This window comes from Solea senegalensis, linkage group LG6 (assembly GCF_019176455.1).
Source record: "Solea senegalensis isolate Sse05_10M linkage group LG6, IFAPA_SoseM_1, whole genome shotgun sequence".
Lineage (NCBI taxonomy): Eukaryota > Metazoa > Chordata > Actinopteri > Pleuronectiformes > Soleidae > Solea > Solea senegalensis.
In genome coordinates, this window is record NC_058026.1 from 4,418,666 (window position 1) to 4,437,096 (window position 18,431).

The 18,431-nt window shown below is 41.0% G+C and overlaps 2 protein-coding genes across 2 annotated transcripts; both read left to right on the plus strand.

Annotated features, from left to right (window-relative positions):
• Nucleotides 1-249: 249 nt before the first annotated feature.
• On the plus strand, nt 250-10,593 carry LOC122771416 (protein GPR108-like). The gene is made up of 18 exons (XM_044028980.1): nt 250-624; nt 1,550-1,669; nt 3,020-3,070; nt 3,195-3,292; nt 3,383-3,453; nt 3,548-3,708; nt 3,788-3,850; nt 3,945-4,046; nt 4,138-4,271; nt 5,453-5,528; nt 5,629-5,702; nt 5,790-5,907; nt 5,993-6,123; nt 6,800-6,843; nt 6,947-6,996; nt 7,127-7,210; nt 7,785-7,906; nt 9,009-10,593. The coding sequence occupies exons 1-18, from the start codon at nt 529-531 to the stop codon at nt 9,094-9,096; spliced, it is 1,683 nt and encodes a 560-aa protein (XP_043884915.1). The 5' UTR covers nt 250-528; the 3' UTR covers nt 9,097-10,593.
• A 944-nt stretch (nt 10,594-11,537) lies between these two features.
• Nucleotides 11,538-17,828, plus strand: soul5l (heme-binding protein soul5, like). Its single transcript, XM_044027602.1, has 7 exons — nt 11,538-11,681; nt 13,680-13,739; nt 14,488-14,569; nt 14,692-14,812; nt 14,914-15,053; nt 15,953-16,116; nt 16,724-17,828. Coding segments are annotated over exons 1-7 (1,092 nt in total). The 5' UTR covers nt 11,538-11,679; the 3' UTR covers nt 17,247-17,828.
• Nucleotides 17,829-18,431: the final 603 nt, after the last annotated feature.

The following is an 18,431-nucleotide window of genomic DNA, read 5'->3' on the forward strand; positions in this document are numbered from 1 at the left end:
ATCTAGGACATTTAGCACAAGGAGTAGTCAAAACGCAAACGTTTAACTAAATAATAAAAAATAAAACAGCACTATGGTCCATTTCCGTATTATCTCCAATGTCTAACTTTTGTAAATCGTTGTTTTAAGACCCAGTAACTTGGGTAACTTCTGTTAAGTTTGGCCTTTTGCCCAGTCACATCCGTGTGTGCGGACGTTAGCCTGCTGCTACTGCTACCAGCTGACGTGTTTGTCCGGACCCTGCGTAAAGATTTGTTTTACCCGGAAACTCGTACCACCTACGAGCCAGCCGATACCTTGCGCGATGAAAGCACAAAAGAATCGCAAAACGTAGCATCAACGGTGCCAATTTGTTAAATAGCGACGCGACTAAAGATACCGATACGCTGAGTTGGAAAAAACAAAACAAAAAAAACGTCTCGCGTGCTGTTGAGCTCACTAGCTAACTCGCCCTTTAGCCATCTGGCTGGATTGACGTTTGCTAACGTTAGCATCTAGTTACCGTTAGCAGCCAGGTAGTGTCCGGGGATGGCTGTGACACAGAGAGGCTGTGTTGTCGTTGGGTATTTACTCATACTGCTGCTGGTTGGCTGCAGGGCGAGGATACACAAGCTTACACTGAGGGTAAGACGAGCTTTTCGTCCTGTTGCAAGACGTGCGTTAGCTTGGGAGGTAACGTAGGAATGTGGAGCTGGATGTCTGTTGTGACGGACACTGAACCCAACGCGGTGTCTCGTTGTGACAGATTGCAACAAAAAGTTAGACGATATATAAAAAAAAGTGTGTAATGATGATTATTGGAGCATATGTGTAAACTGATGGTGCGTCTGTTTAGTGTCACGAGATAGCCATAGCTTCTCCTGTGTTTCTACAGGTTTACAGCGTATGAGTGGGAGATGGCCCCGGGTTACATTCAAATAACATGCATTTAACATCGAAAACATTTATTAAATTATGTCCACCTACACATAGGTATTAAAAAACACGACAGTATGATTTTAAAGTATAATGTATGATTATTCTGAAATGTTATTCTCTGCTACTGCCAGACAGAATCTGTATCCTGTGCAAAGTCTATAGCTGACTTTGCTAGGCCTATTTACACAACTGTATTTTAACGTTGGTGATAATGGTGTTATTCTTTGGATTTTCTCAGGTCATACTTGGTATAAAAAGTTTGAGAACCACTCTTCTATCTTATCATCCAGTGCATGTGGTGTTGTCTTGCTTTGAGTATAAGTGTGGTCTGAGTGCTACAGGATGACAACATGATTTTAACAGTAGTGTTTCCCCTTTGACAGCTCAGATAGTTGTAGTAGTTTGCATCAAAATACTTAATACTTTAATACTTTTTTTTTTAAAGGGCCAGGGAAATGCACCAATTACAAACACACAGTAAACTTCAATAAAACAAGTGCTGCACCAAGTTATTGCTCGGGGAACCACTGAGGCTAGCGATACTAATGATGGTGTTGAAAGCTGTGCACCACCTGCTGAATGAATGTAGGGAAACCTCTGTGCTCAACTCTTCCCTTCTCTGTCCCCACAGAATGAAACCCGCGTTTCTGTCGACCTCAATAATTTTGGCTTCTATGCTAATGGGACACTGGATGTAAACCTGGTTTCCCTGCGCCTCCCCAACGAGCAGCAGAACTCCAGCGCCCACCCGGTAACAAGTGTTTGTTTGTGAATGCTGTTGTTGTATGCAAAGTAAGAAAGATTTGAATACAAACCCTACAGCACTGAACCCTGTTTATTTTTAATGTTTTGAATTTAAGAAGATATTCTACTCAAATCAACACTAACTAACCTCCTCTCTGCCAGCTGTTAGTTAAGCATGGGGTGTGTGGAATTATTCTGATTTGTGGATGTGACACAGCCAGTGGTGGGAACGGGCAAAATGCAAGGGATAGCTCAACCAGTTTTTCTTTTCCCATATTGATATGGCGACCTTGATACTGTCCACATACAGTTGCTCTACATCTCATAAACTATTATGCTCTCAATAACATATCTGCAGGTGCAAAAACACAGAGATATTTTCCACACATAAAAAGAAAAGTATGATGCCACAATTCCTCTTTTCAACTTTCACATAGGAGTGACAGTCAAATTCCACAAATTGCACAAATTCCACTAAAGGAAATTCCTGTATTCAAATATGCAACTTCAGGCAAGGAACCAAAATTGAGTGGAGACTGGCTTGTACAACAGGGCAGACATGGAGAGATCCATCATGAGATTAGTGTTGAACAGCACTCACTGACCTGTAACATTTGAAATTGTGCAACGTACCTATTTTTACAATGTTAAAAAAAAATAAAAATGTGCCTCTTAAACTAGTTATGACGTCACTGATAAAAATGTGAAAAAAAAAATGTTTCAACAACTGAAACTCAGTCAACAACTGAAACTGTATTTGTTATATTATTTATATGGAGCGAAGAAACCAGAAAATATTCACATTTAAGAATGTGAAAATTAGTTTGATTCTTCAAAAGAGCACAACAAATTGTTTCAGCCTTTATACTAGGTAATAACTGGGATTTGCAAACAATAAGAAAATAAGCCACTATTTATACACTGCAAAGCTTTTTAAAAGTTTGTCCAAAGATAATTTAAGATAAATATTTTCACAGGTAGCTTTGAATAGTTTTTGAGAAGCTGAGTATAATTATAATTGAGATGAGGAGCTTCAATGATTAACAATCTTTTAGTGTATTTGAGGATTAGTGCAGTTATTACAGTATCATACAAAGCTAAAACACTCAGTAATAATAATAACAATAATGATAATACAGTAGTAAGCTTTCTTCTATCTGGCCTATGGTTTCACAGCATTGGTGGTATTTTGACTGCCCATTTGCCCTGATTTTCAAACTATGAGAGCCCGACAGTATGTGGAGTGTTGAGTGAAACTCCATTGTGAACGAGCCACGAAAAGGAACATTTACAAAATGCGTGAATACTGAGAATCATGTGATTTTAATCTGACAATTTTTTTTGCACTCCTGTTTAGGTTGGTTTTAGCCTCTCCAGGTCACGAGTGAATGGTGTCCTCGCCTACCCAGTGAGTCCCTCCTAATCCAAAATTAAAAACCAGTCTTTTTTAGCAGTTATTTGAAATACTTATGGCTTTTAAGTCCATTTTGTTAATGTGTTCTAAGATACTGATGTTTTTTTTTCTTCCTCAGACAGAGGAGACAGATACGTGCCCCCTCACTCCAACAGAGGTGACCGGTAATGAAGAGGAGCCTGTTATTTTTTTTATTATTGATACCATCGGCCGAAGGTGTGTGTGTGTTTCAGGAAGTGGTAGTGTCGAATGACGGCCCAATGTGAAGTTTGACTCTCTAACTTTGTGTGTTGTGTTTTTGTGCAGTGTCACTGTGAAAGCCACAGGTAACCAAGACAACCTCTTGACAGCAAAGCCAAAGGCCGATGAGTCTAAAGGTCTGTTTTTACAAAATCATTCAGAGGTTAACTTCCCTTTGCGGCCATATTTAAGCATCAGAATGACTGACTTTCAATTGTGTGTGTCCCGTAGGTCAGAGGAAAACCAGGGCTGCTGATGACGCTAAGCCAGAAGACGGGGACCAGAAGCCCGACGATGACAAAAAGGACTCAACTGTGGTTGAGAAGAAAGAAGATGACACGGTGCCAAAAGCACCAGTGGAAGCTACAAAAATGGAGGAAAACCAATTCAATGTGAGACACGTTTATCTGTCTGGTTCTGTCTGCGTCGTCGGTTTCATGAAATGAGGTTCTAATCTGTGTTTGCTTTCAGCTGGGAACGACCAAGCAACTGACGATCGCTTTGGACAAAGTTGACGGCGCCTACAACTTTAGTGTATGTGCTCATTTCAATTTTAAATTTGATATCTACCCAGAATTCAATGTCGGCGCATCATTTCTGTTGTGCTAAATCCTCCATCCCTCCACAGTTCCACATGCAGGTCGGCTCACAGGCACAGGGTCTGTACAGTCTCAAATTCCACTACTGTCAGAACAGGGTTGCCGGACGCAGACTGCCCTACTCGTTCACTGTAAGTTGATTGAGCTTGTGTCAGCACTACGTGTACACTCCAGGAGTATGTGTGTGTGTGTGCATAAACCTGGAGAATACATCATCTGCAGGTGGAGGTGACGGAGAAGAATCCTGGCGGTTACCTGTCTGCAGCAGAAATTCCACTGTCTCGTCTTTACATTTGTATGGCTGGAATCTTCTTCACCGCTGCCTTGGTCTGGGTGTACACACTTATGAAGCACAGGTATACACACACACACAAACTTACACAGTTCACAACGTCAACAAACGCTGGATAAAGCAGAGGAGTTTTAACCAAGGCACATATGGAGGTTACTCTTCTGTCGCATTTGTCGTTACTAAGCAACTAAAACCTGGTAGCTGCTGAGATGAATGAAGTAGCTGCAGCCACATGAAACTCATGGCGTGTTTCCACTGGCTCGACTTGCCTTGGCACGGCACGGTTAATTTGCGTTTCCACCGGCATATATCTGTTACCAGGTACTTTCTTTTTAGTACCTGCTCTGGCGAGGTTCTAAGCACACTGAGGCAATACTATACGTGACGTCGCCAGACTGCCGGCCACTGATTGGTCAGAGTGTCGTCACTGGAAGAGACGTCAGACAAAAGAATCAAGCCGAACAATGCCGAACTGTAGATCAGTTAAAACGACTTAACAATTCTAAAAACGTGGGTTAATATCCAACAATTACCAGAGAAATGTCTAAAATCCTAATATTTAACAGAGGAGTCTGGTGTATTTAGCGACAGCACTGCAGATCGCGAGCGACATCGCAAACCCTGTCGCTGTATTTCAGTCCAGTGACTTGTGTCAGATGGAGTCTGTGGTCGGGTCATGGAGGAAGTACCGAACAAATAGTTTTAATGAACTGATTCTAATGATTCAGTTACACTGAAAACAACTGCTTTACAAGTCCTAGTGACTTGTAAAGCAGTTGTTTACGCTTGTGTGTGTTCGCTTGTGTGTGTGTCACGTGTAAAACACACAGCAGTTTCATGCAGCCGTGCAGTGATGACTCCTGGGACCATAGTGGAAAAGGGCCATTAACTACACTTAACTAAATGTAATAGATTGCCAGCTCCACTTTCCCAACACCCCACCTTTTCTGTTTGATATGTGGGTTTAAGTTTAAGTCAAGTGTACAGTAGGTGTGTGGGCTATGCCCCTATGGCTGCGTTAGCGAGATGCGTGTGTGAGGGTGTTCTGTCGTCCAATTTAACTAACTCCACCCTGACCATACCGCACCATTTTTCTCTGATACCCCAAGGAAAGGGTGCCAAACATGGAATTTACTATAACCGTAACTGTACCGAACCGATCCACTCGATGGAAACGCGGCTAATGGTTGTATCAATCACCTGAGTTTAAGACATGTATTGACACAGAAAATGTCTTTTGAACAGGTACAGTGTGTTTAAGATCCACTGGCTAATGGCAGCACTGGCCTTCACCAAGTCCATCTCACTAGTTTTCCACAGTGTAAGTAACTATCACCACATATGCACATCTACTCTCTTCTGTCTCAGTGTTGTGCATTTGTTTTGTTTTTTTACATTGTGGCGACTGTTCTGTCTCTTAGATCAACTTTTACTTCATCAACACTGAGGGTCATCCAATCGAAGGCTGGGCCGTCATGTATTACATCACACACCTGTAAGTACACATTTCTCCAGGATAAAGTTGAAGCGCTTTTCATTTGAAAGGATCCTCTTCTTCAGCTTGTATTCATGTGGTTTCCAGGCTGAAGGGAGCTCTGCTCTTCATCACCCTGGCACTGATCGGCACTGGCTGGGCTTTCGTTAAATACATCTTGTCTGACAAGGAGAAGAAGATCTTCATGATTGTCATCCCCTTGCAGGTTTGTGTGCTTGATAATGGCTACTTGTGTGTGTGTCTTAGTGGGTTTGTATGTTTTGTTTTGACCCTTGCCTGTCGTCCTCTAGGTTCTGGCTAACGTTGCCTACATCATCATCGAGTCTACAGAGGAAGGGTCCAGTGAATACTACCTGTGGAAGGAGATCCTCTTTCTGGTTGACCTTATCTGCTGTGGAGCCATCCTTTTCCCGGTTGTCTGGTCAGTATATGTGTGTGTGTGTGTGTGTGTGTATACTTGGATGTGTTACCTCTTTAGGACCTCATAAACACAGACCTTGTCAGGACCAGTTGTCCTCATGGAGACCAAATCCTGGTCCTCGTGAGGCAAAACCTAATTTCTGAGGAACTGGTTATGTTTAGGGCTAAGAACTGAATTGTGGTCATGGTTAAGGTTCATGGTAACACTTTGCTTTGCCTGTCCAAATGAATGAGTCATAGTCAATGGCAGTGTCCCAACAGGAATAGCTGCACAAACCTGTGTGTGTGAGGGACAGGAGGAGAGAAAAGTAGGTCATGTGCAGACTGCAGTGTTTTGGTAATTACTCAAAAGTCAACAGGGGGCAATAGAAGTTCCACACTGGAGCTTTAAGTTGTTTTCAACAATCCAGGTAGTAAGAGATGTTGGGAGTAGCAGCATATGTTTAAAAGGGGTTGTGTCTTATGGCATCAAAATGAAAGTCAATACACTTGTATTGAATGTGGCAAAGGCAAACTCGCCGCTGTTTGTTCGCTGAAAAAACTTAAAAATTTTCTATGATAGAGTAAATTCAAATTAGCTTAATGAACTTGCACCAAGAAAAGAATGACGTTATAATAATTTCATGATCCAGGTAGTTTCTGTTTTGATTGAAACGAACACTCTTTGGTCTTCACAGGTCGATCCGTCACCTACAAGAAGCTTCGAGCACTGACGGCAAAGGTGAACTTCCCCGATCAGCGATGACGATCTGAAGTTTCACAGTTTGACATGTATATCGAGCCTGAAATGTATTTATTAAAAGAATTGATTTCCTCTCTTTCAGCTGCCATGAATCTGGAGAAGCTCAAGCTCTTCCGGCATTATTATGTGATGGTAAGGCGGAGTTTCATTATATATTATTTGACCGTTTTTAACATGTGTCATTCTATTTGGTCACAAATCAAGTTTTACCCATGAGATAGTAAATATGTAAATGTATCTTCCTCTTCTTTTTTTCTTTTAGATCGTGTGTTACATCTACTTCACAAGGATCATAGCCATTCTGCTCAAAGTCACCATGCCCTTCCAGTGGCAGTGGTGCTACGAGGTAAGACAATGGCGCCCTTGTTTTTAGAGGTCGAAGACTGACTCTGCAGTGAGCGTTGTTTCCTAAAACGTTTCTCTTGATGAGTGAAAGCACACAGACAAGAATTCATTTTCCTGTTTTAATTCTGACAGAAATATGGTTTGTATCGTTGAACTCTGCTAAACAAAAAACATCTGAATGACGTAGCAACCACAATACTGCTTATAATCATGTGAAGTTAATTACAAGACTGCAACTGACAATTATTTTCATAATCGATTTATCTGTCGATTATTTTCACGATTAATCAATTTCTTTGTTAAATGGAGCAATGAAACCAAAAAAAAAAATCACATTTAAGAAGCTGATAAATCAGAAAGCTTGTGTAGTTGTTTTAATTATTAAAAATAATCGGTGTAGCCCTCTTAATTACATGAAATAAAGAAAACAGGAACATTATAGTTGCTGATTCAGCATTTCCAGCTAATAACATAATGTATAATAGAACGGTCACTGAAAGCAGAGGTTAAGAAGATGTCGTGTTTGCTCTTCTGATTTCCTCCTTTTATGTATAATGTCTCTCATGTGTCTTCAGTTTCTGGTGGAGGTGTCCACGCTGGTCTTTTTTGTGATGACGGGCTACAAATTCCGACCTGCGTCCAATAACCCGTACCTCCAGCTTCCCCAGGACGAGGAGGACGTGGAGATGGATGAAGTGTAAGGACACTGCACACCACCTGAATGAGATCTTTTGACCTTTTGACCTCTCTGTTCTTTCCACAACACATTGTAATCTGAAAACATGTAAAATATGCTTTCGACATCGGCTGTAATTAATGTAAGAGACTGTAAACACACAATTAACGAGGCATGTGACTGAGGGTCCTGTTCAGACCTGGTATTAAAATCCAGCCTTCGTGATCCGATGTGGATAGCGTTAGGTTTCTGTTCATGGGAGCAAAATGATGTTGTTGTTTTGAAAACTGTGTCCAAACAACTTTGGAAATCATGCGTCCTATTGGAAAAAGCGACGACATTGTGAGTGTCCTGAGTACTTCCTGAACAACATGATATCTTTGTGCGGATATCTTTAAAAATGTGGCCACAGGAGCAAGAGATAAATGTGTTTTTCAGAGTTTTCAAGCAGCAGTTGCAACAACTTCTCAACAAGAGATTTACTGGCACTCCCGTCGCTCTGAGCCTAAAGTGGCAAGATCAAATTATTGTTTAGAAGTGCTGCATTCTGATCTCGCCGCCTTTTCAGCCCTGTGTTGAAACCTACAATATGACAAAAAACTCTACTTAAACTTTGCTGTGAGGAAACGGTACGTGATCCATCAAGTGAGTTGTTCCCCGAGTATACTGTTCGTTAATCAGTTCACCAGTTCAGTGATTCAGCAGCTTAAAATCTGCCTCAGCAAATCCCAGAGCAATGCTTAACTTTTGCTCAGTTTGAAAAGACAGAAAATGACAGAAAATGTCAACTCCAATGTTTAGCAAGGAAATGTCTAATATCTGTATTTTAACAGAGGGGGTTTGGTTTGTTTAGCAACAGCACTGAGAGCCGGAAGTACTGAACTGAGTCACAACCTGTTTCTGTTTCATTTCAGTGACTCGGCGAGTCAGCGCTCGGGTCATGTAGGAAGAACTGATAAAGTGATCAAATCTTTTCAGTGAACTGATTCTAAAGATTCAGTACACCGAAATTAACTTTTGTTCCCATCACTACTGAATTTTCAGATTCAACAAAACCAAATGTACAAACTGTGTCTAAATATTACATTTTGAATTAAGTGTTGTTGCTTTTCCCCGTGAACAGAGTGACCGAGTCTGGTGTCCTGGAAGGAATCTCCAAAGTGAAGAAGACGTCCAACGGACGCGAACGCCAGAAAGAGTCGGCCTTGTGAGCAGGACGCTGCGTCTTCAGGGAGGGACCCACTAAACACCCCCTGACCAGCCACCTTTGCAGGGGGGTGCTCATGGACCAAGGCTCTAGACCCCCAACGTTGACAGCCGTCATCGTTTTTGTTTTTTTTTGAAACTCCTGTGTGGCTGCAAGAGAGTTTCAAAAAGGTCATGTTTCCAGGAAAAGGAAGCGCGACTACTGTCCGGCTATGCAAAGAAAAACACAAAAAAGGAACAAAACTTAACAACAACAACAAAAAAGAACTAACTTAATTTGGAAAACTAAAGATTTCAGGAGACGAGCTCCTGCCACTTGGATGCGTGGAGATATGGAGAGGGGCTCTGATGTTCTTCACGGTTTCCATGTCTTCCTCTCTTTCCCTTTCTCTCTATCTTTCCAAAGATAATTATAAATAATTAGAGAAAGACTTTTTTCTTTTGGGTGTGTTTATATCGGCTATTCAAAACGGTACTTTTGTGAGCTTCATAGTTGTACCTTCTCGTGTGTGATGTGAGTACTTGTGCGTGCGAGAATGTTTGTGTGAATGTGTCAAGATTTGAACACAACTATGTTGTTGTTTTCTTCCCTTTTTTGGAGACTATAGCCCGCACTCAGGTAAAAGGCTAATTAGTATACAGTTTAAAATAATTATAATAATAACGTTAGGTATCAGTCTGGACATGTTCAGGTTTCTGTAAAGCTTCATCGGCTTCATGTTTTTTAATATAAAAACATTTGATTTCTACATTGAAATATATATTTATGGATGTGAGAGGCTGTGTATTTCAACATGTTGGCTTGGTGCATATTGAAATGTTAAGTTTCAGTATTATTGATTATGTTAGCGAGGTTTGGACGGCTGCTGTAAATTAGTGCTTTAACGGTTAGAGTTGGACTCACTCTGTGACTGTGGACCTCACAATGAAAGAACAGGGTTTTGAATCAATGGCCCAAACGAGAACAGTGACCTTGTTTTTGTTTTATTTTTATTTTTTTTATTATAGCTATATTTTTGGCCATGCTGTGTCGATCTGGGCAGAGATGTGACCTTCATCCTTGGATATATTTGGTTTTTTTGGTTTTACCTTCTTTCTTTTTTTTTTTGCTCTTGGCGTGCCGCTTGTTTTATTAATTATCAATGACGTACTGCTTCATGAAACGTTAGAAAATGTGTGCAGGTCAGGTGGACGACGGCCATTTTGTAAATACTTAACACAGGAAGACGGACTAAGAGAGAGGAGGCACATAACACTTTTTTGTAAGAACTGCACGGACGCTGTGAAGACGGTAGTGAGATGAAGAGGAGGAGGAGGAGGAAATGAGAGGAGTCGATGAAAGACTACTAAGGTTTGAGCACCGTCTCTCCTGCACGGTGACAACAGAGCTGCAGTGTCTGCAGACGACCTGGATTTCCTGTGTTGAGGAAGGTTTTGTGCCTGTTACAGAGAGTTTGTGTGAAATGTCGCAATAAAGCTGGTGTTTTTGGAAAGGTCTCACATGAAGCTGTCCTGAAGCTTTGCTTTGTTTTATTTATTTATTTTTTTTATTCATCCTTTATTCATCCGATTCACTCCTGACAGGGCTCTCGGCACACTTTTTGGCATTTTTCAAAATCAGGCATTGGGCCTTTTTTTGAGCCTTGGAAGATTGGGTTTAGTTGCCTTTAAAACATCTGCACCTATCGGAAACTCATCCCCTACTAACGCACAACATCGAAGAACGTTCCCCTAAGGTTCTCCTAAAGTTAGGTCCATCCAAACCAAAGCTAATGTTTAGAGAACGTTCCCCTAACGTTACTTTTCTGCAACCTTCATTGAACCTTTAGAGAACTAAGGTTCTCCTAAGGTTAGTTACAACCAAACCAAAACTAACAACATTCTCTAAACGTTCCCTCGAGGTTAGGTGGGAGCATAACGTTCCCTAAACGTCAAGGGAACAAAAAACTGAAACGTTCTCCTGCGGTTGCTCCATGGTTGCCTTGTTTTTACTAAACTAAAAACCATCAAACATCTCGACATACTATTGTGGTCTATCAAGGCCACCGTTGCTTCCTGATGCATTTGGGAAAGTGAGGGATGACTGTGTAGAAGTCCTCCATTTGTCACAATCTCACTTAATTCTTACATGTACTGGTGTGGATTAAATTAAATTAGACTATTTATATTTGTCTTTACATTCACACTAGACCTTTAAGACCTTTAAGGGCCTCGTACAGCATAATAATAACTGAGTTTTTGGTAGTAACTCAGTGAAATAATACATTACAATAGTGTAATAACTGTAAGCTTTCACTGTAATTAGTGATTACCAGTGTACTAATCATCGTCAGTATAATAATAACTCTCAATAAGTGACAGAAAATCATAATAATAAGCGTCAGTAGTCTGCGGGCTGCTGTCAGCTCAGCCCCGCCCTCCTGTGAGCTGCAGGCGGACTCACTCCTCACTGCAGTCCGCAGCAGAGTGCAGTAGACTGCAGTCTCTATCACTCTCCTGCTCCTCCTCTTCTCCTTCTTCTTCTTCCTCCTCCTCTTCCTCCCTGCGCTCCTCTGGCAGGTGGAAAGGACGAACACGGGACACGAACGATGTGAGTATACCATTGGCATTTTAAATGAATATTTCGCAATTGTTATTATTATTATTATTATCATCATTATCATCATTAGACTGTTTTATCGCGGATCATTTAATGCTGATTTCTGCGACTTTTCTGCAGCGTCACGGTCAAGTTAAGTTGATTTGGTTTGCGTCATTGTTGACCCGCTGTGCGTGCGCGACAATCTGACATTATTAAACTGTATAATATAGAGTTTTCCTTTGTTCTATTGTCTTTAAATGTCAGTGAGAGTCCGGTTATGATGCAGGAGTGTGTGTGGTGATGCTGCTTGAGGCTGTTTTATTTTGCCACGACCTTAAAACGCCTTTGGTTCACGAGACAGAGTCTGATGATGCAGCACTTCTGTCTCCAGAGGAACGTGTCCCCTTTCATGTCTGCAGCACGCGCGCGCACACACACACACACACACACACAGCTAACAGTTTTTGGTTCCCTGAACGTTCTGAGAACATTACCTTTTGGTTGCAGGAACGTTTCCTGAAGGTTCCCCCCTAGGCTCTCTGTGGTTGACGTGGAAAGTTTTCCTAATGTTCCCCTAATGTTAGTTTTTGGTTGCAAATTTGGTTCCCAGAAGGTTGCTTTGTCACAACCTTCATACAACCTTTAAGGAACGTTGTCTTAAGGTTCCCAGAACGTTCCCTTAACACAGTGGTTCTCTATTATTTTCTATCATGCCCCCCCAGAGGACAGGATCATTTTTATTTATTTATCTGTATAAACCACTGTATGAGTTGTCCTGCCCTGCCTCTCATGCCCCGCCCCCACACCTCACCACACCCCCCAGGGGCGTCCTATTTGAGAAGTACTGCCCTAACACTGCTTTTATACAACCTTCAGAGAACGTTTATAGAACCCAGAATGTTCCAGAATGTTAACGTACATTTTTCACATCCTTCACCCAGCTAACAATTTTAAGTTACTTTTATACAACCGTTCTGGAAACGTTACCTTTTGGTTGCTGGAACGTTCCATGAAGGTTCCCCTGAAAGGTTCTCCTGTGGTTGATACGGAAAGTTTTCGGTTGCACATTTGGTTTCCAGAACATTCCCAGAATGTTACTTTGTCACAACCTTCATACAACCTTCAGAGAAGGTTCTCTTTTGTTTCGCAGAACATTCCCCTACCCTTACTTTTACACAACCTTCATAGAACGTTCTCTTTTGGTTCCCAGACTGTTCTCCGAACGTTAATTTGTCACAACGTCACCTAGCTAACAATTTGTGGTTCCCAGAACGTTCTGAAATCGTTTACTGTTGGTTGCACGAACGTTCCTTGAACGTTCCCCCTAGGTTCCCTACCAGGTTCTCCTGTGACTGATATGGAAAGTTTTCCTAATATTCTCCTAATGTTAGTTTTTGGTTGCACATTTGGTTTCCAGAACGTTACAACCTCTGTAGAACGTTTTTTAAAGGTTTCCAGAACCTTCCCCAAACGTTACTTTTCTACAACCTTCAAAGAACCTTCAGAGAATGTTCTCTAAAGGTTCCCAGAACGTTGCCCTAATACAACTTTATGCAACCTTCATACAACCTTTAGAGAACGTTTTCTTCCTCTGTTGTTGTTGTAAGAATGAGACACGTATCTCAGATCCACTGTCTGATGATCAAATAACTCATTTATCTCTGGAAATTAGTAAAATAAAAAGTCTATATTTTTGCGTGATGTGGCCCTTGTATCTAACACTAACTTTACCCCTAAACCTAAAAACAAGTCCTAACCTTAACCCGAAAAAAGGATATTCAAATGAACCAGGAGAGGAGAAGAGAATGCAGGCTTATATGAACGACCTCTGCTCCCTTAAAATAAAGAAAGAAAGTAAACAGGGAAACAAAAAACAGAAAGAAAGAAAGACTAAACCTGCACAATTACAAAAAAATTATAAGTAACTAAGAATATATAAATAAGATAGTTTTCCACAAACACCCATCTTTTTCACAGCAATATTTTTCTCTGCGTTCTCGTCCTCAGGACTTCCGTCTCAGTCTTGGTGGTTTTGGCCTTCGTGGTTTCAGCAGAAGGAAGTGTTGGGTAAGCTCATCACATGCATCACATGGTCAAAAGTCCACGTTTAACATTTATGTAACGTTTTACAGGAGAAACGTCAAGGAATGTAAACATTGTGGGTTTTTGGTTGTTAATCTAGGAGAATCTGGACTATTTTTTATTGTTTTTCATTGATTTAAACTTTTTGTCACCAAGTGACTTTTACACTTTCATTCTTCGGCCAAAGCGTAAGCAAACCAAGCACCTGCTTAGGGCCCCGTGACCACCAGGGGGCCCCCTTGAGCATTTAATGATTGCATTGTTTGTGCATTATCATGAACAGTGAGTCTTTTTGCACATTTTACACAGTTTTCAGACAGAAAGTTTGTGCTTAAACCATTCTGTTAACATGGTGTGTTGATTATTTAAGTATTATTAAGTATTTATTCCTAGTTAATGCTGTCTTTGGTTCATTTGTACCTGTTTTTGAATGAACTAGGTGCTGTTTTATTAAATTATATGACTTTCATTCATTATTTCTTGTTCATATACAGGAATATAGTAATTTATTATACTTCTTTGGAGCTCTTTAATTCCAATTTTATTTTATTTTTTTTATTAAAACTAGTCAAGTCATTGTCATGGTTACAATAGATGGACATTGTCTATTGTTGTATTGTGTTGCTTTGTACCAGGCTGTCATCCAGTTACGAGGGCCCTGTAATGACTGCGTGCAGCCCTAGTTTTATTTTATATACTTTAAAAATAATAAAGAAGAACCGCTCTGTTACAGACCCAGCACCAACACCAGCTTTTGCACCGAGTCAAAGGAATGTCTGCAGTATGAGCTCGTCTGCAAGACGGATGAATACGAGGCGAGTGAACGGCACATGTACACACACACACACACACACATCACCGTGTCCATAAAACTGTCACAGGCACTAATACAGTCATTTATTTTCCCGTGTGTGTGTGTGTGCGCTCATGTGTGCAGGTGCGACATTACAGCCCGACTCGTTGGGTGTCGACAGACGCAGAAGCTTATTTCATGGGCGTGGGAGCAGCCATGGCCTTCAGGAGACTTTTCCAGTACATCACCGGAGCCAACGATGGAGGTAAAGTCCGTGCTTTAGAGGAACCAGAGGGAAAATCTGCCTCAGTGGAGAGACTGTTTATGTTCTTCTCTACGTGTGTGTGTGTGTGTGTGTGTGGACAGGCATCCAGATGGAGATGACAGCTCCAGTCCTGGTCAAGATCCCAGAGGAGACCAAGATGTGGGAGCCGGCTATTTACACGCTAAACTTCCCGCTGCCGGCAGCTTATCAGGAGAACCCGCCGGCACCCACCTGTGACAAGGTGAGCTGAGAAATGACGGTTAAAAGTTCTACAAACCATCAGTGTCACCACAATAATCAAAGCAATAATAAATTAATTTTAATGTTTTAATATTAAACTGACAATCTAGCTAAACAAGTTAAAGGAGTGCTCAGAAATGTTCATTACTTTGGATTAACCCGTCCCAGTTTGGTGACCAGGGGCACAGAAATATACATAACTCCTTATATGGACATCCTGGAGGTGTGCGTTCACAACAAGTGAACGTCAAAAATCCAAAACTTTGACTTCCAAGTTCCAAAAAAGTGACTTTTGCCGACATTTGCATTTTGCAGTAAGACGTCGACGAAGTATCCAACCATGACTCAACCATTTCAAGCATGTTCCTGTTCTTTTTGTTTTTTTTCTCCACAGATGCTTATTTGCTCTTTCTCGTCACGAAAGCCGAATGCTTTTATCCTCCATTTAGTCCTCGCGTGTAATTTAATCGGTGGTTTTTGCTTTCAGATCAATAGAAAATCACGGATGAGTGCACAGTGTTTAGTGCAGCTGACTTTCATTCACTCAGCAGAACACAGAGAGAGAGACAATGCTGTGACATTGAGTCGTCCTGCGTCTGCTTTATGACAAACTAATCCAACGTTTAATCCATTTTATTCATCCAAGATAGTGCAGAAGTGGCCAGTTTGAGTATTATTATTATTGTTGTTGTTATTAGCCTTTTTGTGTTTCTGTGATTCTCCTCCTCCTCCATGTCATTGTTGATCACAGACAAGGTCATAAAAGATAAAAACAAGACCGAGAATACGACACACGCAGATGAACAACCTCTTTGAACCGGAAAAAAAAACACAGCACCATAATGTCAAGAGCGCTTGCCCAAAAGTGTCGTTGGTGAAACAGTTTATCTTCTGTCACAGCTGTATTTCACTGAGATGCCAGAGATGGACGTGTACGTGAGGAGCTACGGAGGCTGGATGCTGTCGGTCACGTCCAGGCTTCACACTCGCCTGCTGAGTAAAGAGCTGCAGAGAGTCCGAGCTTCCTACAACAACACGTACCACTACGGAGTCGGCTACGACAGGTATCACGGTGTCATTACTTACATTACTTTATTATTTTAAGTACTATAGATTTTGTGCAGTGTATGATGTCTTTTGTAAAATAATTTATGTGAGCTGTTCAGAAGAATACATAAAAGACACAGTAAATAAAAGGCATAGAAGCTCACAAGATTTTTTTTTATGAAATAACTTTTTTTGTGTCTGTTATTACGATATCATTTATTTCGGGTCAATTTTTACGAGATAATTTGGGGGTCTGTTATTGAGAGATTTTCTTTGAGAGACCTCGAAATTCATTTTCATAAAAACAGACCCTGAAACCATAAAACAGCCTTTTTAAAAAAGATTTTAGGTGAATGCAATACGCGTCTGTACATTTTTTTGGGTCTGTTTTTACGGAAACAAAATGTGTGGTCTGTTTTTACAAAATAATTTATTTTGGGTCTGTTTGTACAAGATTTTCTTGAGCCCAATTTTTTTTTGATTTTAGGTGAATACAATACATTTCAGTATTTTGTCCAAGACACTAACATCACTTAATTGAATTCACTTCTTACCTTTGTCTCCCTCTTTCCTTGTGTTTCCTTCCCTGTGTGTGTGTGTGTGTGTGTGTGTGTGTATGCACAGTCCCTTAAAGCTGTTGAACAGGCACAACGAGGTTTGGTACGTGGCCGACGGGGAGCCCATCTGCACAGATCCACAGGAACCGACCCCTGCTCACACACTCAGGCCGACTCTGACCAACTCCCCGGCCACCTCATCTCCGCCTGACCCACTCCCACACACACTCTCCGACTCACCCTCACTTCCTACCTCCAACACGTCCTTGTACACATCGTCCAACTCCTCCTCCTCCAACTCCTCCTCCTTCAACTCCTCACAGACACCTCACACTGACACACCCACCCTCCCTCCGTCTGACGCTCCTCTCACTCCCACGTCCCGCCTGCCCACTGGCGTCCCCGCCAACCGTCCTCCCACCACTGTGCGCGACCTGCCAGACCCGACCACCAACTCCTCAGACCCAGAGGCTGCGAGCCCGTCTCTGGAGCCCCACTCTGAGGTGGACATGTGGAACACCACGGCCCACAGCTCTGCAGAGACACAGACTGACAGTAACCCGGTGCTAGAGCCAGATCACGCTCATTAACAACCTTCACCTTTTCTCTCTCTATACGCAGCGGTTTTCCAGGTGTCGTTAAGTTAGAGAAAGGAGACAGAAAGCTAATTATTGGCTGCTCGTTTCCTTCATATCTCTCTTCTCCTGTGTATTACACCGAATCCTCTTTAGTGTTAAACGACATGTTCTGTCACCGCTTTGCTTCGTGTATCTGTCACGCAGCTGCGTTTAGGATTAAGTAAGGTGTCTGCATTAGTTAGAAAGATAGAGTACAATGTGACAACGTGTGTTAAAGAGAGAGAGTTTAAATCCAAATAGTTAGACACTGACTAGACTGTGAAGGCATTAGACATTTTGGTAGTCAAATACATGCTTGTATCATCATTATTCAGTCATTTATGTATCCATACACACACACACACACACACACAAGTATGTTTAATACTGCAACATTCTTAACTGACACGTAGGAAAATCGCTTTGAAATAACTATTTCTACATGTATCACAAGAATCGGCAAGAACAAAGAAAACAATACAAAAGTGGTGTGTAAAATATAAAATATAAAATAATCAACTGTACTAAACCAATAAACCATGAATTTGAAAGTGACTTTTGATGGTTTTTATTTGACATGTATGACACTTTTCTCAAAAAAGTCATAGACATTTTTGAGAAAATTTTACAAAAAAGATAGTATGTCGTAGTATGTGTATGTGGTAGTATGTAGGTAGTATGTGAGTTAGTATGTCAAAAAATGTGAAAAAAAAGTCATAGGTTAGTATGTCATCCAAAATGTGACGAAAAAGTCATAGGTTAGTATGTCGTCCAAATTGTGACCAAAAGTCATAGGTTAGTATGTCGACAAAAAATCATAGGTTAGTATGTCGTCCAAAATTGACAAAAAGTGATAAGGGTTAATTATAATAGATCCAAAATTTTGAAAAAAAAGTCATGGGATTAGTATGTAGATCAAAATGTGACCAAAAAGTCATGGGATTAGTATAATAGATCAAAAATGTGACAAAAAAAGTCATAGGTTAGTATGTCGTCCAAAATTTGACAAAAAAGTCATAGGTTAGTATGTTGTCCAAAATTTGACAAAAAAGTCATAGGTTAGTATGTCGTCCAAATTTTGACAAAACAGTCATACTAAAGTATGTTGTCCAAAATTTGACAAAAAAGTCATAGGTTAGTATGTCGTCCAAAATTTGA